At 48.7% G+C, this 23,940-nt stretch overlaps 1 protein-coding gene across 11 annotated transcripts in view; it reads left to right on the forward strand.

Annotated features, from left to right (window-relative positions):
- MSI2 (musashi RNA binding protein 2) overlaps window positions 1–23,940 on the forward strand; it is a 431,644-nt gene that overhangs the window by 342,207 nt on the left and 65,497 nt on the right. For all 11 annotated transcript variants that reach the window (XM_021672790.2, XM_021672793.2, XM_021672791.2 and 8 more), the window contains exon 9: window positions 19,330–19,444. In XM_021672790.2, coding sequence (XP_021528465.1) covers window positions 19,330–19,444 — 115 coding nt within the window. The remainder of the gene's footprint in view (window positions 1–19,329; window positions 19,445–23,940) is intronic.

The raw sequence follows: 23,940 nt of genomic DNA on the forward strand, positions 1-23,940 counted from the left end.
CTTCAGCCCATCATCAGGCTGGAGTGAGGGGGTAGGTTGGGGAAAGGGGCGAGATGCTCGGGGTCCAGGCCTGTGAACAGTAGCAGTTGTTTCAGACTGGGGTGGACAAACTCTAGAAAGGGCCAAATCATGAATGTTTTCATCTTTGCAACCCATACAACTGACTGCAACTACCCAGTTCTGCTGGGTAGCATCCACAGGCAATGCATACATGAAGGAGTGGGGCTGTTTCAATAAAGCTTTGATTATGGACATCAAAATTTGCACTTTATGTAATTTTCACAGATCACAAAATATTATTTTTTTAACCATTTAAAATGTAAAAACCAGGCCAGGCATGGTGGCTCACACCTGTAATCTCAGCTCTTTAGAAGGCCAAGGCAGGAAGATCTCTTGAGGCCAGGAGTTCGAGACCAGCCTGGGCAACATAGCCAGACCTCATCTCTTAAAAAAAAAAAAAAAAAGAAGAAGAACAAAAATTAGCTGGGCGCAGTGCACCTGCAGCCCCACCTACTCGGGAGGCTAAGGCGGGAGGATCACCTGACCTCAGGAGGTAGAGGCTGCAGTAAGCCATGATCACACCACTGCACTCCAGCCTGGACAACAAGGCGAAACCCTGTCTCAAAAAAGTAAAAATAAAATGTAAAAACCATTCTTAACTCTTGGACTTTACAAAAACCGGCAAAGGGGCTGAATTTCTTTTTCTTTTTCTTTTTTTTTTTTTTTTTGAGACAGAGTCTCGTTTTGTCCCCAGGCGCCAGGCTGAAGTGCAGTGGCTTGATCTCGGCTCACTGCAACCTCCGCCTCTCAGGTTCACGCAATGCTTCCGGGCTGAATTTGACCTATGAGTCGTAACTTGCTGATACCTGGCTTTGGATATTCTTTTGCTATACAGCTTTTGAGGAGTATATCCTAGATAGGAAGTTTACTGCACCAAACTATTTTTCTCTTTGGGTCCTGCTGGAAGATTAACATTCCCTCCCTTGCCATCAGTTAATTTCTGCCCTCATGATCAGCTGCTTCCTTCCATCTCTTTGGCTCTTTCAAGTTCCTTTTTCTGCCACAGCAGCCTCAAGAGGAAGGGAGGTTGGATTATTTTAAGTTTGGGAAGCCAGGTAGGCCTCCCAGATAAATGGCCACCAGAGGGTGCCATACCATGCATAGCTTGTGCACACTCAAGTCTCAAACTCCTTTCTTCAGATTGGGTAGGGGGGTGAGAATTCCCTTCTTTGTTGGTTCCAGAAAAATAGAAGCTCAGCAGGTGTTTCTGGAACTATCAGCAGGTCCTTTGGAGCAACAACATTTTGGTTGGCCACGAGTACCTCCAGCCTCAAGAGAAAAGGGAGGGCAAATTTGTGTTTCAATTGCAGCTGTAACTTTAATATTTTCTTCCTTTTGTCAAAACATTTCTCACTTCTGAAACATGCATTCAGACATGCGTTGTATATTGGTCTGATATGTGTTCACCAGCTTTAAATTCAATAATAGAGCTTTTAGTGTGGATAAGATCAAAGCAATCTGCTTAGCATGTGGTGCTACAGGCCTGATTCAATATTTGACTTGCTAATTTTTTCCCAGGGCACTAAAATAATATTGTTCATATTGTTCCTTGCCATCATATGCATCTAAAATGAAAATACTCTTTTTTTGCATACTGTATGTTGGAGGCATCAGCTGAGACATTAAAATGGTAGAGGGGAGATAAATGTGGAGGAATAACACAGGTTCCCTCATAAGCTTTCTCTGCTCCCCAAATGTCAGCACAAGTTTACAGTTGGTACTTTTCTCTTGTAGGTTACGACTTGCCATTTTTCTTTTTTTTTTTTTTAATTGAGACGGAGTCTTGCTCTGTCGCCCTGGCTGGAGTGCAATGGTGGGATCTTGGCTCACTGCAACCTCTGCCTCCCGAGCTCAAGCGATTCTCCTGCCTCAGCCTCCCGAGTAGCTGGGATTACAGGTATGCACCACCATGCCCAGCTAATTTTTGTATTTTTAGTAGAGACAGGGTTTTGCCATGTTGGCCAGGCCGGTCTCAAACTCCTGACCTCAAGCAATCCACCCACCTTGGCCTCCCAAAGTTCTGGGATTACAGGCATGAGCCATTGTACCTGATCACCACTTACTGTTTCTAAAATAAGAGAGACAGAGGACGTAAATGAAACCTGCATCCAGTGCCTGGATGCCTTGTTTATCCTAGCCAGAGCATGCCATTGACAGACTCCACTAAGGCTGCTGGGCAGTGGAGAACAGAAGAGGCAGCAGAGAGTACTGGCAGGTGCCATTCCTGTCCTGCCAAGACTAAAGGGTTCATTAGGAAAGGCCAGATGTGGACCGGCAAGACACTGCTCTGTGTGTCACCTTGAATGTATATGTATAGCTCTTCACTGTTGACAGGCTTTGAAATGAACCTGAGACACAGATGGAGAAAGGCTTGATCCTGGGAAACTGAGGCTCAGGGGATTGGTCCCAGGCTACCCAGAGAGTGAAGGAGCATAGGTCTTGAGCTTACTGGTGCCAAATGAACTGTATAGACACCTGTTGGAGCTTGTGGGTGGGAGGGTGAATCCCCAGATGACTCAGGCAGCAATCAGAAAGTAGAGCTTCTGCCCCAGAAAAAGAACCCATGGTCTGGCTTGAAGCCAGTTTCACAGGTATCGCCTTCTCTTCCACCTAGGTGGAGGTTGACTATGTCAGGTGCACATAACTGGGTTTTTAGTGTAAGGGTTTGTGTGTGCCTCTGAATCTGGGGCTAGACCTTGCTCTTCAAGAGAATGAGTAGAGATAGAAGTAGACCAAGAATAGACCAAGAATGGGGGCAGAGTGGTTAGGATCACAGGCTTTGGAGGTGTTGGTCCACGTTCCCAGCACAGCCCCAGTTACGAGCTCCAAAGTGGGGAGTTTAGAGGCCCTGGGAGAGGACTTTGCAGCAGAACACTGAGCCTCGCTGAGCTCCAGTAAGACAGGGCTGGGGATACTGCCTCATTGGGTTGTTAGAGACCGAGTGATGTACCATGAGCAAAGGTCTCAGCACAGTGTCTGCACAGGGTGCAAGCATGATCCATGTTAGCTCTTGCCATTATCCTTGCCATCATCCACGTGCTGTCGTTGAGAGATATTTCTCCAGCCAGTTCCCCTCCTCTGAAGAAGGGTGGAATTTAAAGGGTGTTGGTAGAGAAGCCTGGATCCTGAATTGTTTTGGATTTTGTGATACTGGTTTCTACTTCTGAGGCCCAAAGAAAAGGAAATGAGTTTAAACTGGGGTATGGACAGAATTCAAATGAGAGATCTGGAAAAACGGAAAACTCAGAGACTGCCAAGCAGGAACACGGCTGATTGTTAGAACGTGCATAGGAGTGTTTCATAAACAGGACTGTGCTGTGAAACCACAGACCCATCTCCTCCAACCCTCACAGTCTTTCTGGGCATCTGGCAGGAAGTGGCAGATAGCTGCACCCCCTGGTACATATTGGAGCTATGAGTTTTTCATATTCACAGATAGGAAAGGTCTTACTGCAGATTAGTCACAGACATAGGAATTGAATCCAGGTCTTCCGATTCAATCTCATACGCCTGGCACTAAGTAGACCCTGTGTAAATAATTGTGGACTAAATAAAGGGTTCACAAAAGGACCATGTGTTTGTGAGGCCCATTACAGTTCCCAAAGCCATTTCCCATCTAATTGGATTGGGGAGTCTCTTCCTGTGCATTTTTAAAAATGGAGGTCCTTTTCTACCATGCAGAAGGACCAGAAGCAGGCATGAGTCCTTCTACCTACAGGGGACCAGGACGGCTGTCTTTGGGAAGTGGAGATCACAGGAACCCTTCCCTTCATTCCCCGTGTAGACCCTGCCTGAAGGAGGTCATCTCTGGGTGGGGGGTGGGGGTGGCAGGAGGATGCTCAGAAAGACCCCACATGACACCTTTGCACATACAAAGATCCCACAAATAGCTGACATTTGGTGGTACAAACTATATACTGTGCTGAACACTTTATGCATCATGCATCTTATTTCATTTGATTTTTACTTACTCTTTAATCATTCTCCCCATTTACAGATTGGCAAGGTGAGGCAGAGAGAGGTTAAGCAGTTTGCCTAAGGTCACATGGTCAGCAAATGGCAGCCCCAGAATTCAAGCCCAGAAAGCTAGACTCCAGAGCTCACATTTGTACCCTTCAGGCAGTGCATCCTCTTCAGGCCGAAAGGGACTTTTAAGGTTATCTAGCTGGGCCGCAGGCCCTCTGCCACTGACCACCCTTTCCCAGTCAGCTATGTTGTGGCCCATGTGGCTCCATGTTCTCCTAGGAGAAGAGCAGAGGAGACAGGCCAGATTTCCAGCTAGAGAGAGGGACCACGCTTTGGTTTTAGAGGTCCTAATCTCCATGCCTCTTCCTCCACTGCCACAGACACAGATAAGTGACGAGCATGGGCCAGGAGCTGACTGCCAACCAAGCTCAGGGCCAAACATACAAGCCCTCCAAGCCAGAGCAAAATGCAGATGTGGCTCTTTATCAGTACACACACACAGATGCATGCACAGAGCCGCCTCGTGACCCTCCAGAGAGGGGCTCCTCCCTGGCTACTCTGTGTGCCCCAGTGCGGGTGCAGCTAATAATGCCCCCCGTGGCGTCTCCCTGATTGAAGCAGCCCCTGAGCAGCAGGGACACTTGCTTGATGAGTCGCCAGAGCCCAGCCTTCAAGCGGCCTCCTGACGAGCCGGGCAGCAGCAGGAAGGGAGGTGTGAATTGACAAGAGCCACCTCCAGGCATCCATAGAGGCCTAGTGCAGCCTCCAGCTTGAAAGGATGTTGGGGAGGCATTACCACCCTCGTTGGGTGAGAGCTTGGGTAGTCTGAAAGGTGCCTGGGACAAGGGCATCTTGGGTAGAACCTTTCCTCCCACCTGATTCAACAGGAAGGAATCCGCACTTAGAGGCGCTGGGACCATGCTTTACGTGTGCGCCGTCTCCTTTTGTCTTCACAATATCCTGAGCAGGGGTCCTCATCTCATTTTGCAAAGGGGTTCACTACAGTTCAGCAGCAGTGGAGCTTCCATGGTGGGACAGTTCTAAGGAGCAGAGCTGAGATTTGAACCTGTGTCGTTCTGGCTCCAAGCTCTCTGTTCTTCTCATTATACCTTGCTACCCATTTAGGCAAACCTAATATTTGAAAAATATGGATTTATACGATGGGTGAATATCAAAGAGTTTTTATTTGTTTCATGCAATACTACTGCAGGATTATTTTAAATCAAGCTTGTCCAGCCCACGACCCATGGACCATATGCAGCCCAGGATGGCTTTGAATGCAGCCCAATGCAAATTCATAAACTTTCTTAGAACATTATGAGATTTTTTTTTAAGCTCATCAGCTGTCTTTAGGGTTAGTGTATTTTATATGCGGCTGAAGACAGTTCTTTCAATGTGGCCCTTGGACACCCCCCTGCTTTTCTTTTTTTGAAGACAGGGTCTTGTTCTGTCACCCAGGCTGGAGTGCAGGGGGGCATGATCTTGGCTCACCGCAACCTCCTTCAAGCGATTCTCATGCCTCAGCCTCCCAGGTAGGTGGGATTACAGGTGTGCACCATCACACCCAGCTACCAGCTAATTTTTTTTGTATTTTTAGTAGAGACAGGATTTTGCCATGTTGGCCAGGTGGTCTAGAACTCCTGGTCTCGAGCGACTGCCTCTGCCTCCCAAAGTCCTGGGATTACAGGTGTGACCCCCCAGCTACACCCCTGCTTTAAATAGTCCTTTTTCTTACTCCTTTAAGGTGACGAGATTTATAAAAATTTACTGAGTAACTCATGGATACAGCTACTTTGGTGGTCCCTTGTCTTGGAATGAGAGGTCTGGATGCTGGTAATCAACACGTGGTCCAGTAGCCTTGGCAGCTCCTAGGAGCTGGTCAGGAATGCAGAGTCCCAGGTCCCACCGTAGACCTACCAAGTCAGAATCTGCATGCTGACAAATCCCCAGTGATTGGTGTGCACATTGAAGTCTGAGAAGCACCAGGCAGGGGCCACCGCTAATGACAGATAATGTGGGCATTGTGGGTTATAAATTGCCCAGCCATCATCAGAAGGAAGGGACTTGGGAATGAAGGGAGCATGGAGTCAGGCCAAATGGGGTCAAGCCGGGCCTGACACCTGGACTCCTAGTCTGGTGCTGTTGGCTCCACTCCATACTCCCTCTGTGGTCAAACAGACCAGATTTCCGAAGATCTCCCAGAGGAAGCTCCCAGTGCCAGGGACTGCCCCTCCCCTCTGAGTGCAGGCCCTGGAGAGTTGCTTGCAGAAGACACGTGAGGCACGCACCTGTTGGAAAGGGCTCCATTCTCCTGAGTGAGGTGCACGTGTCATTGTCCCCAAGTTGGGACCTGCTGGGTCACTTAGAGGCACCAAGAGAGCTTTGGAACCTGAGCCTGAATCCCAGGTCCACCGTTGGTGATTCTGTGACCACAGGCGAGTGCCCTACCTGTCAGCACCGGTTTCCTCCTTGGGGAATCAGAAGGTTGAGGATGGCTGCCTTTTGCAGCTTATATAAAGCCCTGATTTGATACCTCGCCGTGGGAGGCCTCGGCCTCTTCTGTTGGAGGGTATGTAATTAGGTAGCCTTGAAGGAATCAGCCCTTGGTAACTTCAAGTTTCCCCCATTGGGCCTAAGCCAGGGGCCAGCAAATTTTCTATAAAGGGCCAGAGAGTCTCTGTCACATCTACTCAGCCCTGCCATTGTAGGTCAAACACAGTCCAGGCAATATGCAAATGAAGGGGCATGGCTGTGTTCAAATACAGCTTATTTACAAAAACCCATGGCAGCTGGGTTTGGCCTGCTGGCCACAGTTTGTTGACTCCTGGACTGAACTAATCTAGCCCGGAGCAGGCCCAGTCAGGGTGCCCCTTGTCTATAGGGGTACAACGAAAGGCATTTAGTCAAATGGTCAGCCAATTTCACTATTGAGCACACATTATAAGGGGCAGAGTAGAAAGGGGCTGCCCCAAACAGGCACGGGGTTTAGGGATAGCAGCCCGTGGAGAGTATCAGTGCCTTCATTCTTATGGGGAGCCCCCAGGTGGGGAGTGACACAATGGTCAGAGCAGGCTGCTGTCAACCAGGAAGGCCTTCCTGTTAGAAGGTGCCTCAAGTCCTCAGTCCCCAGAAACCTCCCACTTCCTAGCTTTGTGGCCCTGGGCAAGTTACTTCAGTGTTTTTGGTCTGTGGCCCTCCTTTCTGTAAAACAGGTTGTGGTAGTTGGTAGTGCCTACCTGGGAGAGTGCTGTGACTTAAGACTTGTAAGGGGTTTGGAACAGAGCCAGGCCATAGCGTGCTCTATCGGAGTGACAGATCTTTTCACCACTGTCGTCATCGCCATCATTCTTAGAATTATTTCACTGAGCAGATATGGAGTGAGCAGGTAAGGAGGTCCTCAGCAGATTTTAAGGCAATAAAATGCAAGCGTGCAGGACCTGGGCAGGACTGGGTCCTGAGTGTACGGGACAGGGATAGAGATTATGAGGTGGGCACTCTCAGCACTTCTGGGGACAGTCCTAGGAGAGGAGGTGGTGCACCTCCCAAAGCAGGAGGAGCCCAGAGATGTGATTTTCTAGGTCCTGGAAAAGCTGAGTCCCCTTCACCTGACTCATCTTTTAGCAAGGCTCTAAAAAAGTCCACTTCTAAGAGCAAAGTCTAGTGAAGTCTCAGGCCTGCTACCCTTCAGCCCAAGGCATACCTGGGGGATGGACTCAGAACAGGGGATTCTGGGGAGGGACGGGCAGGAGGATAAGAAGGGATGAGAGTCCTGAGCTGTCCTCTTGGTCTCGGGCTGCAGTGCTATGACCAGCCCATCCATGGAGGCCAGCCCCAGGCTAAGGTTAGCTTCTGGACCCTGCCACCTGGCAGGGGGCCCAGTGATTGGGCTCACCCCCCTGCCCCAGCTGCTCCTCCTCAGCCCTGAAGACAGCTCAGTCGGGAACCAGCCCAAAAGTGGTGGGTGTATTTGTGTGTGGGGAGGGGGGTGGGGAATGTGGGTGGAATTAACTAGGCTTCTGTATTCACGATCCTATTTGTAGCATCATTCTCACTCGTAAGCTAATTTTAGCCATCCATTCTGCTTCTGTTGCCATTTATAAAATGAGAATGTCAAATGCAATATTAAACAAGCAGGATGAAGGCAAAAAAGGAAATGCCAGAGAGGCATTTAATAAATGAATCTGGTGTTTACGTGGGAGAGGGAGAGATCCTGCCCCCCACGCAGCGCACACGCAAGCGCATGCACATGCTGTTTGTGTACAGGCTGTGTTAATGACAGCAGAGTGATTAGTGTGTCGGGGGAGGCCGGATGGTTTGGTGGTAAATGTTGCTCTTTAGGCAGAAGTAATTTGGCCTGCAGGGAGTGGCCTCCCAGTTGCCTGAGTGGTTCGCTTGCCCTTCATCTGTCCTCTGACGATGTCAGTGTAGACAGGGCCAGGGAGGGCAGTGGTCTGTCTCCTCAGTGTCTTGTCACCCAGCGCCTCTGGGCTTTTGTGAACGTGCTGCCGCCATTGTTCCCCTAAACCTCCCCCAGGGCACAGGGTCATGAGAGGGGAGCATGGAGACCACTAGAAGGGACTGCTCCCCCTTCTCTTCTGCCTCTTCCACGAGCAGAAAAGGCAGGGCATGAACAGTCTGCGCCCTTGTGCAGCTGCAGACACCAAGCCCAGAGCAGCGTGTCTTTTGCCTGGACCCTTGCCAGTTTCTCTGCTAGTTTCACTCTAGTTTCCCTAGGGCCTGGGAGTTCTGTCCCTGGTTCTTCCTTTGCCCTCCTCTTTCAGCTGCTCTGCTGAGAAAAGCAGGCTCAAGCCCTACCTTTCATTTTGTTTTCTCCCTCTTTTAAATGAATGAAGTTAGGCCCTGTACAGGGCCTCTGGCCCAGCCCACCGTGCCCTGGGGTAAGCACTCCTCCAGCCTTGGGGCGGAACCTGAGCACCTGCTGGAGGCTGAGGTTTCTTTCCACTTTGAAATGCCCTTGCAGCTTCCCAGAAGTGAAAAGGAGGACAGCTGCTGCTGCCACCATCAGCTTTTTCCCCAAATAGTGTGGCCTGGGAAGCTCTCTTTGCACATCCTGCTGACGAAAGCAGGGAGATGAGACCTACCTGGCCGGCAGGTGCGGGGAGGGCTAAGGAGAAAGGCAGTGACTGTGTGCTAAGAGTCTGCTGTGCTGGGGAGGCTGCGCTTTCTCTCTTCCTCTTCACTCCCCGGTCTGGGATTTAAGTGAACACAGATGTGAACTGACTTCATCACCTTCAAAGGCACTCACCTAGGCTCCATGTGGAGAGGGCAAGGTGTGACTCAGCCAACTTTATCCAGTGCAAGCACTTTATAGGATTAGCTCCGAGAGTCCTATGGAGTAGGCTCTTCTGTCACTGTTTTAGAGATGAGAAAATTGAGGTGCAAAGAAGTTAGTCAGCTGGTCTCGGCTCAGAGAGCCAGCAAGTGGATCGGAGATTTAAAGCCCAAAGCCTTAGCCCTAGGCTAGACTGCCATATGACAGACTAGGCCCCTACTCTCAGATCTGGGTGGAGTCGGGGGCTGCAGTTATTGGGGTGCATCTCAGGTGATACTGGGGACCAGCTCCTCTCTACCCATTGCCCAGATTCTGAGGATCTCTGAGGGAAGCGCCATATCTCAGCCACATTCATTTCCGTGTCCACACCCAGCCCCTGCTTGGTAAATAGTAGGTGCTTCATGTTTATTTTTGGTTTATGACCTATTTCACTTTACCATCACTGATTGTAATAAAACACTGAGCAGAGGAAACAGTGGATGCAATTAATTCTGGAAGTGGTGAGGAGATCACTTGTGGAAGCTAGAATCGGGAATGGCTTTGTGAATTAGACCCAAACAGGCTTTGAGGGTTGGGTGGAGGGCGTGGGGAAGGGCTGTGCGCATGAGAGCTGGCAGCCAGAGACCCAGAGGAGGGAGCAGGGGTTTTGAAGCTGGGGGTCCACAATGGAATTCTGGCTGTGCTTTGCAACCATCCATGGGGAAGTCATTCCTCAGAGCCTCTGTGTCCTTTTCTGCTGTAACTATGAGCCTGGTAAGGCCATCACACGGAGGAAATGAGGCTCTATCCAGTGAGGGAGTTGACAACCATGGACATTCTCTGAGGACTTCGGTGTGACAGGCGCTGTGCTTTATATCATGCCGTTCTGTGTATATGTTATGTAATATATGAACATTACACACGCATGAGAATGTTGTGGCTGTGCCTGGCATATGGATAGCACTCAGTACAGTGTGTGCCTTCCTCCCCAGAGTAACCCTGCTGAGTCAAGATTATAAATCCAACAGGTCTCTTAATGCCTTTTGCAAACAGGTCTGGGCCATTTATAAACATGCATGTGCCCTTGAAGGTAGACATTCCTGCTGCCTGCCTTCCCTACCGAAGCTGGCAGCTCCATTTCCATTTGCACAGTAGCCCCTTCCTCTGTAGACTGCACGTGAGGGTCCCACATCCACAAGGACCTTTTTGCAATAGAACAAGAGAAGTTATCATGTACAAGTATGTCCCCTGGTGCTTGACCACACGCTGGTCCCTGTCCACAAGGACGGTGCCCGATGATGATGTCTGGGGAAGGGAGGGAGAGGGTCTCTTCCACTCACTTTACAGTATCCCCAGTGACCAGCGGGGAAGCTTCTCTGTGTGAGGCCATTCTTGCATTGCTATAAAGAAATACCTGAGACTGGGTCATTTATTTTAAAAAGAGGTTTAGTTGGCTTACAGTTCGGCAGGTTATACAGGCATGGTGCCAACATCACTGGGCTTCTGGGGAGGCCTCAGGGAGCTTTTACTCGTGGCGGAAGGCAAAGTAGGAGCAGGCACGTCACATGGTGAAAGCAGGTGCAAGCAAGAGAGAGAGTGCGGGTGGTGCCACACACTTACCGACAACTCTGAGTAAGAGCTCACTCATCACCAGGCAGGCGGCCCAAGCCATTCATAAGGGATCCACCCCCATGATCCAGACACTTCCCACCAGGCCCCGCCTCCAACACCGGGGAGTACGTTTCAACATGAGATTTGGGTGGAGAAGAATATCCAAACCATATGACTACCTGAGTTTGCAGAGGGCAAAAGGGCCTGCACCAGTGAGGGAAAAGGACTGCAGGGCAGTTAGGGATTCTTCCCCTGCCTGATTCAAGGGCCAGGGCTTCCCAGCGTAGCTGCCAGGATTTCCAGGGGTGCAATTGCTGCCTCACCAATTCCCCGCCTCCCCACCACCAAATGGCTTCTTAAGGCCTTGCCCTCACCCGGCCACATACTCACGCTAGTCAGGAATTCATCCTTCCTCTGACCCTGGGCAAGAAGAGCAGCTGGATGGAATTGAAACCCTGGAGCAGATGTTAGAACTGAGTAGAGGTGACCTGGCTGTCTGAAGGTCACAGGGAGTGATGCTGGCACGCCCATCTCAAGAGGGAGCTGCAGGAGGAGAGCCAAAGTCCCTGCGTTTCCCTCCCCCGGCCACTCCGCCTCCCCTCAGCGAGTTCCACCCCGCCCCACCTTGTTCCATCATAGCTTCTTTCTCCAACTCATTCAAGAGCTCTCTCTCAGCAGTGCCAGCTTCCTGGGTGTGCGACCTGAGGCGTCGCCTGTCCCTGCCCTCAGAAGGGCCCCGCTGCTGGTCTAATGCTCTGCTCCACCTGGCCCTGCCCTCAGAAGGGCCCCCCTGCTGGTCTAATGCTCTGTTCCGCCTGGCCCTGCCCTCAGAAGGGCCCCCCTGCTGGTCTAATGCTCTGCTCTTTGTTGCTGTCTTGCAAATCCTAGTAATTGTTGGACGAAGGGCCCTTCGTGGTCATTTTGCCGTGAGCCCTGTTCGCTCTGTAGTGGGTCCTGCTCGTGAGGTGGACTCAGGGCCGGGTGCCGTGCAGGTACCCAGTAAGAGAGTTGGACTCGATCAAGGGCTGGCTTTGTGTTTATCTTCCTTGCTTTGTAAGTTTCTTGAGGGTAGGTCTCCCCAAATCCTGGTTATGAATCTGCAAGAGCCTTACAGAGTGTCCTGCTTTCTGTGGGGTCTCCAGAAAGGCTTGTGATTGTCGGGGGGGGCGGGCAAGAGAGCAGTGTCTAGGACATGTGGTCTCTGGAGGTGGGGCTCACCCCCTCCTGCCTCAGTTGCAAGATCTGTGTAGCTGTCAGGCTCTAGACAAGACACTTGAGACTTGAGTAGCCTCTCCGCTCCTCTTCACCATCTCCCTGGGCAGGGCTCCAGGCCTGGTGGTCAGCGTGGAGCTTCGGAGAAACAGTGTTTCTGTTTTCTGGTGGAACCCATCAGAACCTGGCTGGGAAAGAGGTCAAGCTGATCAGAGGCAAGACCAGGTCAGGCCTCTGTGTCTATTAGGAAGAGCCACAGAAGGACAGGAACCCACCCTAGAGGCTGCAGGATGTCCTCCTGAGCCCTCTCCTCCATCTGTCCTCTTCCTTTTCTGTCAGCATTGAAGAATTTTATCCACTGAAATAGGTCTCTCCCTCTGGAGGGCTAAACTGCCTCAGACACGACCTGTTTGGAGTGAGAACTAAAGCTGCAAACACTGGCCTCTTCAGGCCAAATAGGCTTTCCTTGTCCTGGACGGCACATCAAGGCCACAGGTCCAGGGCTTGGATTTCCCCCTGGGCACCAAGGCCACATGCTGACTGGGTTCTTTTGTACAGAGACCAGGGAAAAACAAAAGCCTTCTCACTTCCCAAAGCTTGGCGTATTCCTCAGACTGGCAGCGACCATCCCCAAAGGCACCAGGGCAGTGAGCTTACCTTTGCAAGGGCTTGGGATCCATTGGGTAGGGATGGCTACTCATAGTAGCTGCAGGGAAGCCATTCTTGCAGAAGCTTCAGCATCTCCGGGCTATAAGCATTCCCTGCTAGGGAAAGGGCGAAACACAGGGCCATGGCACCCCCTCTCCTGGCTTGGTCTGTGACTATAGGCAGGTCGGGATTAACATCCCAGCCCTGCATGCAGATACTGGTCTGCGCCACAGGGTAGGTGTCTGAGTCTGAGCCTCAGTTTCCTGCTCCGTAGATGGATGTAGAGCTATAAAGGACCTTATCGGGTCCGCTGACAAAACAAGCATATGGAAGGTAAAGTATTGTATTCACTAAACGTCCTGAGACTGATAACTGTGCTGTGACTACATAAGAAAATGCCCTCTTCTTTAGGAAATGCATACCATCCTGTATGCAACTTACTCTCAAATGGAAATAAAATTTCTACATATAGATATAAGGGCTCAGGAGTGTGTGCTAATGATAAGGCAAAAGTAACAAAATGTAAAGGATACTGTCCTTGCAACTTTTCTATAAATTTGAAATGATTCCTAAGTAAGGAGTTAGAAACAGCAAACCTTCAAGGCTGGGCGTGGTGGCTCAAGCCTGTAATCCCAGCACTTTGGGAGGCCGAGGCGGGTGGATCACCTGAAGTTGGGAGTTCGAGACCAGCCTGACCAACGTGGAGAAACCCCGTCTCTACTAAAAATACAAAAACTTAACTGGGTGTGGTGGCACATGCCTGTAATTCTAGCTTCTTGGGAGGCTGAAGCAGGAGAATCGCTTGAACCCAGGAGGCGGAGGTTGCAGTGAGCTGAGATCACACCATTGCACTCCAGCCTGGGCAACAAGAGCAAAACTCCATCTCAAAAAAAAAAAAAAAGAAAAAAGAAAAAGAAAAAAAGAAACAGCAAATCTCCTTGCTGAGTTGCTGTGGATGCTGATGGGAGGAGGCGCCCAACCCAGTGGGGAACAAGGAGGAGAGTGTTGGTGACGAGTGTTAGTGACGCAGGGACTGTGCTGCCCTCAGGCCTTTGTTTAGTTCTCTAAAGGAACGCGCTGTTGCCCTAGGCGTCCAGGGGTTAAAGGGGGCTCCTAGGTCATTATTCTGAACCCATTACCATGGAGACTGTGAGGAAGCCGCACCCTCTCTTTTAAAGCTAGTTTGTTGAACAAAGCAGCATATTGGGAGAAGAAACTTTCAAAACAAATCCCATCGACTTTGTTGGGGGCGCTGGCACATCCCTGGTGTTGAGAGTGCTTTTGTGGCATTGCCAGCTCTGCACATTGAAAACGGAGACCTGGTTCTTTCTGGTGTGAACAGGGGGTCATCAGTGGCCTCTGAGGCTTCTTACAAGGGCTCAGTCAGATGGAGCATCTCACTGCATCTCTTGCCCCTTGAATAGACTGCTCTGGTCAGTTGCTATTTGAAACAGTAGCAGTAGCAGCCACTGTGGGCAGCCATGGATGCAGGAGACTCAAGGACTGAGACTGGGAGGGGCCCTTCCTCAAGGGAAGGTCTTAGGAAGTGGGGCCAAAATGCTGCAGCAAGAGCCCTGGTCCCATCAGCACCATACTTGTTTTGTTTTAGAGGATCGTGGGGAGCCAGGCAGGCCCCTCTGGGGCAGCAGTGGGAAGGGAGCCCTTGTGCCCCACCCTCTGCCCTGTGGTGAGAGCAGCCCTAGGGGCCCACTGCTCCAAGGACCCAGCCAGCCAAGAGCCAGAGTGTGAGGAATGCCTCCTGCTGCCCTGCCAGCTCCCTGCCCTTCACTGACCTCTTGGTCTCCAAAGATCATCCCTAGAGCCCCCTCCCATGCAGACTCGAGGCTGGCCCAGTGTCACCAGTAGAATGTGTGGGAAGGAACACTGTGAGTCCCCACGCTAGGTTAGAAGAAGCCTTGCAGCTTCCACCTGAGTCTCTTGGAATGCTTGTGCTTGGGACACTTCCTCTTGGGACTCAGCCGCCATATTGTGACAAGACCAGGCATCATGGAGAGCCATGGTGGACACCCCGTCGGCAGACCCGGCCGAACCAGTGTGGCGGCCTGCCATGTGAGCAAGGAAGCATCTTGGGCCTCCAGCCTCGTTGAGGCCTCCTCTGGCTTCATCCCCAGCCGCCATCTGACCCCAGCACCATGCGACCACCAGCAAGAGCCCAGCTGAGCCAGTCACCCCACGGAACCCTGAGGAAGGATGATTGAATTGTTGCTCAAAGCCACTAAGTTTGGGGACAGTTTGTGGCTCAGTAGTAGATACCTGGAACAGACCGTGTAGCCAGATAGCCTAAGTACGTGACTAGAACCAAGAAGACAGACCAGTTTCTCCCATTTGGGTTCTGACTACAACCTGGGTTGTTCATGCCAAGCTCTCTGGCTTGCACAGGGCCTAGGGGAGGACAGTAGGGGAAGGTGGCCCAGTGAGGGCCAACTCAAGAGGCTCGGGAGGCTGACAAGCGCAGAAGCGGCGAGGGGCAGATTGATGTGTGAGTTCTTGCATTAATCTTAGGAGAACAAGACAGTCAGAGCCTCTTGTTTTTCAATACAATGAGAGCTCTCGGAGAGGTAGGGACTTTTCTTATTTATCTTCGGGTCCCCAAAGCCTAGCACTTGCCTGCCACGTTGAGTTCCTGCTCATCAGAATCATTGAATTAAGTGACTGAGTCTCAGGGGTTGGGGAGGGTGTAGAGGGGAGTTGGACAGGCTTCCTGGTCCTGAGAAGTCTTTCAAGAGGCCTTCAGGGCAGGCTGGCCAGGTTCCCTGCTGTTAACTGTTAACTGCTGCGTTCCCTGTCTTCAGATGCCCAGGACAGGCCAGGGTCCCCCAGAAAGTGTGTGTGCCATGGCCCCTGGCCTTGGGGAACACTCACCATTAACCCAGCAGGTGGTTGACACTCAAACAATCGTCACTGCCCAAAACACCGCCAGCAAAGACAGAGCAGAATTAAACGGAGCTGTCAGCCCTGTTCAGTGAGAAGAAGAGTAGGTGGGTTTGTTTAAAACACTCCCATTACAGTCAGTTAACCTTTATGTTCCCTAAATGAAAATTGTATAAACCTGAGATTTCCGTTGATCAGGTTGCCTAGGAACAGGCAGCAGGTTTTCATAAGACAATGCAGTAGATTGTCACCGATAGGGCTATTAGGAAGTGAGCTGGTTAGCGGTATTATTCCCCTTGCTGGTGTTGGCTTTGGGTAATTATCTGTCTGCCTGTGGGAGACACGCCCATCTTCCCAGGCTCAGGGCAGGTTCATGCAAATGAAATTTCTCAGTCTGCTCCTCTGGAGTTCTTGAAGCCAGATTTCACCACTGGGCTTAGGAGACAAACCTAAAAGACCCAATTTGGATGAGTTTGTTGTTTTTAATCACCTTTCCCCCCCACTACTTGCAAATACAATATTCTAATAGCCCTATCAGTGACAGTCTATTGCATTATCTTATGAAAACTTGCTCCTGGCTGGACACAGCAGCTCAAGCCTGTATTCTCAGCACTTTGGGAGGCTGAGGTGGGCAGATTACCTGAGGTCGGGAGTTTGAGACCAGGCTGACTAACATGGAGAAACCCCATCTCTACTAAAAATACAAAAAAATTAGCTGGGCATGGTGGCGCATGCCTGTAATCCCAGCTACTCAGGAGGCTGAGTCAGGAGAATCACCTGAACCCAGGAGGCGGAGGTTGCAGTGAGCCAAGATTGCCCCATTGCACTCCAGCCTGGGCAACAAGAGCAAAACTCTGTCTCAAAAAAAAAAAAAGAAAAGGGAAGGAAAGAAAAGAAAACCTGCTCCCTGTTTCTTAGCAGAAAGCTGGGAAAATAAATAGCAAAATGCATGATGAAAATTAAAAAACAAAGTCATTCTAAGACTTTAATATGTCTTTTCAGCATTTTTCCCTATGTGATATACACACTTGCTTATTTTTCAAAAAGTCAGTGTCCTTCGCTTTTTTCCTTCTTGCAGTTAGAGTGACCAGTCGTCCTGCTTTGCCTGGGACCGGGTGTTTCCCAGTACCAGTGCGTAATTATTATCAACACACTTTTTCATAGCTGCGTAGCGTTCAATCAGTGTGAATAAACCAAACTCGGCCAATTCCCTATTCTTCAATATTTCAGGTGTTTCCTTTTATAGAAAAATTCTAATTCCTTTAGGGCAAATTCCTAGAGGTAAGATTACTAGGTGTATGTATAAATTTATGGCTTTTGATATAGTGTCGGGTTGCCCTCCAGAAAAATACATGCCAATTTCCACCCCTCCTCACCATACCCTTAGAAACTCCTACATCAAACAATGCTTTCATCACTGTCAATCTGTGGGCAAAAAATACGCTTCATCTTGGGAAATGTGTTCTTCATTAGCCGTCTGTGAATTGTCTACTCATGTCTTTTACCCATGTCTCTTTCGGGATGCTCGTCTCTTTTAATCTCTAGAACTCTTTGTATTAAGCGTATTAGCCATGAATGTTGAACCATTTTGTCCATTTTTAAGGCATTTATGGTTATCATTCTTGAAAGAGCAAGAGTAATACCTGTTATCTGTTGTCTTTGAAGAAAGGGGACTTATATCCTAGGCCATTAAAGCATCTGCCTAACCTTGAGCACGAAAATATTTTTGGATTGAAGTGTTTGGGATGAGAGTATCTCCAAAATGGATAACCCATTCAGGTCCCTTTTTATTTTTATTTTATTTATTTTTTGAGACAGAGTCTTGCTCTGTCATCCAGGCTAGAGTGCAGTGGCACGATCTCAGCTCACTACAACCTCCGCCTCCTGGGTTCAAGCCATTCTCCTGCCTCAGTTTCCCAAGTAGCTGAGATTACAGGAGCGTGCCACCATGCCTGGCTAATTTTTTTGCATTTTTAGTAGTGACAGAGTTTTGCCATGATGGCCAGGCTGCTCTCGAACTCCTGGGCTCAAGCAATCTGCCTGCCTCAGCCTCCCAAAGTGCTGGAATTACAAGCATGAGCTGAGCCACTGCATCCAGCCTAGAAGTCCCTTTTTAAACAATGTATCTTGCACACAATTTTTTTTCTTGATATCTCAGGCACACTGTGAACAACTGTAATTTTCTGTGTTACAGTGATACCTCAGCAGCTGTTGAACTATGTAGAGTTTTTGCTTCTATACCATATGGCCCAGACTGCTCTTTAAATAAGATACCTGATTCTTGTCCTTTCTCCATCACTATCAGGCTGTCATGCCGTTTCTTTTGACTGTTAAAAGCATCCGTGCCTTCCTCTGCAACATCCCATCTTCCTGAGCGGTGGGATTGATTACTAACTAACAATGCTTGTTGAATTTCTCTGTAAACAAAAAGCAAATAAGTGCTAATAAGCGCAGACCTAAGGCGCTCTGGTAAAACAGTGAAGGAGCTTCCACCGACCGCAGTTTTACTTATTCCCTGAGGTTTATATTTTGCATAGTTCAGGTTATTAAATAAGTGACCTCTGAGTATACAAGCAGATTAGCATGAAGAAATTTTAGAGTCAGAAGGGAAACGGAAAGGGGAGATTAGCAAGCACTTGAAAATGTAGCTGCAAAATGAGAAACTAGTAATCCAGATGAACAGAATCAGTATTTAATCTTATTACTTCCCTCAGGAGTGTGGTGGTGGTATAGGTTTTGTGGAAATGTGGCATTGCTGACCTAGAAATTCTAAAGATCTGGTTTGTAGGTCTGCACCTGTTGGGAAGGGCATTCATTCAGCATGTTACACAGAATTTTGTTTTCTTTTAAACAGGATCTCGCTGTGTCACCTAGGCTGGAGTGCAGTGGTGTGATCATGGCTCACTGCAGCCTTGACCTCCCAGGCTCAGGTGATCCCCCTACCTCAGCCTCCCAGGTAGCTGGGACTATAGGTGTGCACCACCGCACCGCCTAGTTTTTTGTAGTTTTTTAGTAGAGACGGGTTTCACCATGTCCGCCAGGCTGGTCTCGAACTCCTGGGCTCAAACTGATTCACCTGCCTCCACCTTCCAAAGTGCTGAGATTGCAGACATGATCCCCCCTGCCCGGCCAACACAAGACTTTTGATTCTCTGTTTTCTCATCTATGAACTGCAGCAAAGGCTAAGTGGTCCGTCTCTTTAATAAGAGTTAGAATCAGATGCCCTGGCATGAAGAGTCACTGGTTTGAAAGAACGTCAGGAGCATTTGTAAACGTGTAAAGGGCTGAAAAATCCTGAGGGATTATTATTATTGCTGTTATTGTTATTATTCACAGATGTACCCAATAGCCATTGTCTGCCTCCTTATCTGTCATGCTTTCTGCACACAAGTCAGCCTGAGCTTCACTGTGTGTGTATCTTCAGCTTACGTCCTTGCCGCCCCTCCAGAACCCAATTTCATCTTTGTAGTTTTTTCCGAAGCAGGATTTGCACAAGTGGTGTGTTTTCTTAAGTATTTATTTTGCAGGCCATTTACTCGGCACGGCTATTTTTACAGTGGGTAAGGAGCAAGGCTAAAAATAACTTAGCTCGTAACCAGATCGGTTCTGCATTTGACATTTACGTGGAATTCATTTGCATCTCATTTGTTCGACTTTCTGTTTAACAGGTAGAATGTAAGAAAGCTCAGCCGAAAGAAGTCATGTTCCCACCTGGGACAAGAGGCCGGGCCCGGGGACTGCCTTACACCATGGATGCGTTCATGCTTGGCATGGGGATGCTAGGTGAGTCTGGACAGGACCACAGGTCACCGTGGACTGGGAGGGCTATGGAGGTCTCTACTCTCAGTTGGGCCATCTATCAGTGGGGCAAATTGCTTCACCTGTCTAAGCCTCTGTTTCCCTTCCAAGACAGTTGTGATGATTATGTGTGTGCGCACGCATGTGTATATTTATAGTCTTGCCCCGTGCTTGGCTTATAGGATATGTTATACTATTATCTCTCTTTCTTCAAAAGGAGGAAAAGTCCCCCTCTCTCTGCCTCAGCCCTCTTGTCTGAGTGGGACTTCTTAAGATGTAAGGACTCCTGGCTGGCTTAACTTGTGTGAGCTAAGGCTACATTTTGTAAAACTTGGGAGAGGAGGGAAGTGGTAAGGTGGTAAGGGTGGGCGATAATCCTGTCTATTTAAATGATTAACATTTTTCTCTTGGGATATCAAAATTTGCATTTAAATGGATGTTTTAAATAGCCTGTTTTACTCTTTATTTGCAAAAAAAAAAAAAATGATGAAAGACAAAGTGTGTTTGTTCTGACTAAAAATGATTTCTCCTGGCTTTTAGAGAAATTGAGTTGCATATTATGCCCCTTTCCTTAAAGGTATCTCTGTCCGTCCTGCGTAGATAATTGAAAATCTTACTGCTTAAATGGCATGAAAGATGGAGAAAGCAGTGGAGATGCGTAATGGTGTAGGTCGCAACAATAATTAGAAATTTAAAGGCAAGAGAACAGTATTTTAGTCCAAGTTATTGTGTGTCAGGAAAATACTAATTAAATTGGATAAATGGTAGTTAATGGTAAAATTCCATTCAGGCACATGAGCTGTCTAGTGTTAATGGGTTTTCATTTGGTTTGGCTAAGAGTCCCACTTCTATATTGTTTGATAAGCCCTTTCTGTATTTTCAGATTTGCTGCTGTTTAAATCACTTCTGGCTTAATTTTAAATTTATAAAACTTTTTTGTGGTCTGACAAAGAATTGTATCTACTTGTCTGAGGAAATAACAAAGGCAGGTAAAGCTATTTTTGGGAACTTTATGAAATAGAAAAAGATGCCAGGAGAATATTAAAAATGGCCATGATGTTAATTCTCAAATGAATTTTGTAGGCTTAACAGAGTTTAAAGTAAAATCCTATTGTAATTTTTAAAAATTGGCCAGATGTTTCTAAAACTTACCCATGGAAGAAGAAACAAGTGAGAATAAATGAGAAAATGTCTTTAAAAAGATAAATGAGAAAAGACCAACTGTCAGAATGTAACACAAAGCTACAGTAACTAAAACAGTATGGTACATGGGAATGTACCAGTTGATAGAAAAAGGTAGAGTCTAAACTAAATATATCTATATTTAAGAGTGTGATTTTAAAAATCAGTGATAATTATTTCCTGGTTGACTACAAGATAATTACTTAAGTCTTCCTTTAACAAATAATTTTTACTTGGTCTTTATGCTTTGTATCAAAAGAAACTTCAAGTAGGTAGTTTTAAATGGTGAAATCAAACCTGAAAGATGGAGAGTTGAGCTGGTTGCAGTGGTGCCCCAACTTAGCCTGTAATCCCAGTGACTCAGGAGACTGAAGCAGGAGGATCCCTTGAGGCCAGGAGTTTATGAGCCAGCCTAGGCCACATAGAGAGATCCCATCTCTACAAAAAATAATAAATATTAGGCTGGGTATGGTGGCTCACACCTGTAATCCCAGCACTTTGGTCAGGAGTTCAAGATCAGCCCAGGCAACATGGTTGAAACCCCATCTCTACTAAAAATACAAAAATCAGCTGGGTGCTACAGCGCATTCCCATAATCCCAGACGCTTGGGAGGCTGAGGCAGGAGAATTGCTTCAACCCGGGAGGCAGAGTTTGCAGTGAACCAAGATCGCGGCACTGCACTGCAGCCTGGGCGACAGAGTGAGATTCCGTCTCAAAAAAATATATAATAGTAATAATAAACATTAGTGGGGTGTGGTGGCACACACCTGTGGCCCCAGCTACTCAGGAGGCTGATGCAGGAGGAAAGCTTGAGCCCAGGAACTCTGGGCTGTGCAGGTTGGGTATCCCCACTAAATTTGGCATCAGTATGGTGACCTCCTGGGAGTGGCAGAACATCATTGCCTAAGGAGGGGTAAACAGGACCAGGATGAAAATGAAGCGGCATAAAACTCCATGCTGATTATAGTGGGATCATGCCTGTGAGGACCCACTGCACTACAGCCGGGGCAGCATAGTGAGACCTGTTTCTGAAAAAATATAAAATAAGAAAGAGTTGGGGGCCAGGCACGGTGGCTCATGCCTGTAATCCTAGCACTTTGGGCGGCCGAGGCAGGAGGATTGCCCTTGCCTAGGAGTTTGAGTTTTCATTTGGTTTGTCTAAGAGTCCCACTTCTATATTGTTTGATAAGCCCTTTCTATGTTTTCAGATTTGCTGCTGTTTAAGTCACTTCAGAGCAACATGGTGAGACCCTGTCACTTTAAAAAAAGAAAAAAAGCAAAATAAAAATTAAGAAAGAGTTGAGCCTATTATCACCGCCTACTGGGTTTTAGAGTCTTGAATTTGAAATGAGCTCAAAGGCCCTACGGTATAAAATGGAAGACCTTTAGGATCCAGCTCTTCAGGAAATTTCCCACCTTTCTGAATCTAACTTGGTACCCTTTCCATGCTAGGAAGAAGGAACTGGTTTTCATCTGGGAGAAGCAGAGGTGTGGAGCGGAGCCAGCTCAGCTCCTGTCGGTTGACAGAGAGCAAAGTGTGCTCAGCCTCCCAGACTTAGACAAAGGCTCAGGCCCACATCTTCATAATCATGCAAGCTTGGATCCCTGAACAGAAGGGTGCCTAATGTTTTATCATGAGAACCCAGGTGGGGAGCCGGGGCAGGAGGCATGGGTCAAGAGCACCTGCTGCGTGCCCGGCCCGGGACTAGCCTTGGGACACCGTGCTTCACAAGGAGATGTGGTTCCTGCCCTCAGTGAGCTCGTGGTTTATACAGAGAGCCCCACACATAACAGCGAATTGCACAGATGCCTAGTGATCATCATGGAGTCTGGGGGTGGTTGGAGAGCACGTCATGGGGCGTGGAAGCCAGTCTGAGGAATCAGGGAAGTGGCATTTCAGCAGAGATGAGAAGGATGAGTAAGCCAGGGGCCTTCCATTCAGAAGAAACAGCCTTGCAACTTGAGGACCCTACTGTGGGACCTTGAGAGCCAACTGGCCTGGCCACGTGTATGTGAGAAGGTGGGGAGAGGCAGGCTGAGGGGCTCCAGAGTTGGCTTTGCCTACAGCTGGTAGGCAGACCCAAGTGGCCTCTTCCTGAGGGCACCTCCTGAGGTGGTAGGAGACAGGACAGGTCCCTGTGCTTGTCTAGACACCATCTGAAGGGCGCCTGCTCACTGGGGGATGGAGGTATGATGCCTGCCAGGAGCTTATTCATCTGCCCAGCTCTTCCACCATCTACTCACACTTGAAGTTATGAATTCCCCAAGCCACAGTCAAGAAGGAGCCTTTAAGGAAAGATATTGCAGTTAAGAGCCTATCGTTCTTGAGTTATAACCTCCCAAGCCCCACCTTGCTGCTGAAGGCCTTTGCCTTTTGCCTGCTGTAGCTGTGGTTGTGCCTAACCCCAGGCCCTATCACCCCCAGGTCACAGAGGCACTAGTCCTCTTCTAACCAAGTAGAGAACCCTTTGGATGGAATGGATGGGGTCAGCCCTAGCCAGAGCAGGCCGCCACCAAGGGAGGCTGTGTGGTCCAGAGGCAAGAGCGTGGGACTTTGGAATCAGCAGACCTGGACTCTTCACCCTATCAGCTGTGTGACGTGGGGCAAATGGGTTAGCCTCTCTGTTCTTTATCCCACCCATGGGGTAATAATCTTACTTCATGGGGTTGTTGGAGGATAAATGAAACTGTATCTTTTCTGGGAAGTGCTGTATTTAGTCTAATCTGAGATGCCATGGCTAGTAAGATGGATGTTTATGTATTCTTCAGAAAGAAAAAATATGCTGTTAAACTGCATAATGCTTTCTTATCACATTGGCTGCAAGATAGATCCCCCTTTCAGAGAAGTTAAAGTGTGGAGAAGATGTGTGTCTTCAAATCAACAAGGTCTCATGGTATGTTCGCAAGCTGGGAGTTGTTATTAACAAGGCACTAGAAAGCCCTACCACTTGGAGTTACCATCGTGGCTGAGAACCTAGCTAGACCCACAGATGCGACCTGCACTGTGGCAGCTACAGCCTCTTCCTCCTTGTGGACTCCCAGCCCAAGGAGTTTGGATTATTCTTGAATAGCCACCTTCTGACAAAGACCTGTTTGCTGGATTCCAGGCCTCATCAACCCTGGGCCCTCCTGAATTTCCCAGTGACTGTGGTGAGGCCATCCATATGCACTGAGCAGGGTCTCCTAAGGGATCCCAAAATGTGTCCCTCAGCCGGAGGTCCAGGCAGAAGGGATGAATCAGATACAGTATCACGTGAGTGAGCTCCCAGTCTCATACCCTGGGAGTCCGGTTGCCTCC

Source organism: Aotus nancymaae, unplaced genomic scaffold, assembly GCF_030222135.1.
Source record: "Aotus nancymaae isolate 86718 unplaced genomic scaffold, 86718_ANA_hifiasm-v0.15.2.pri h1tg000072l, whole genome shotgun sequence".
In the NCBI taxonomy this organism is placed as follows: Eukaryota; Metazoa; Chordata; class Mammalia; order Primates; family Aotidae; genus Aotus; species Aotus nancymaae.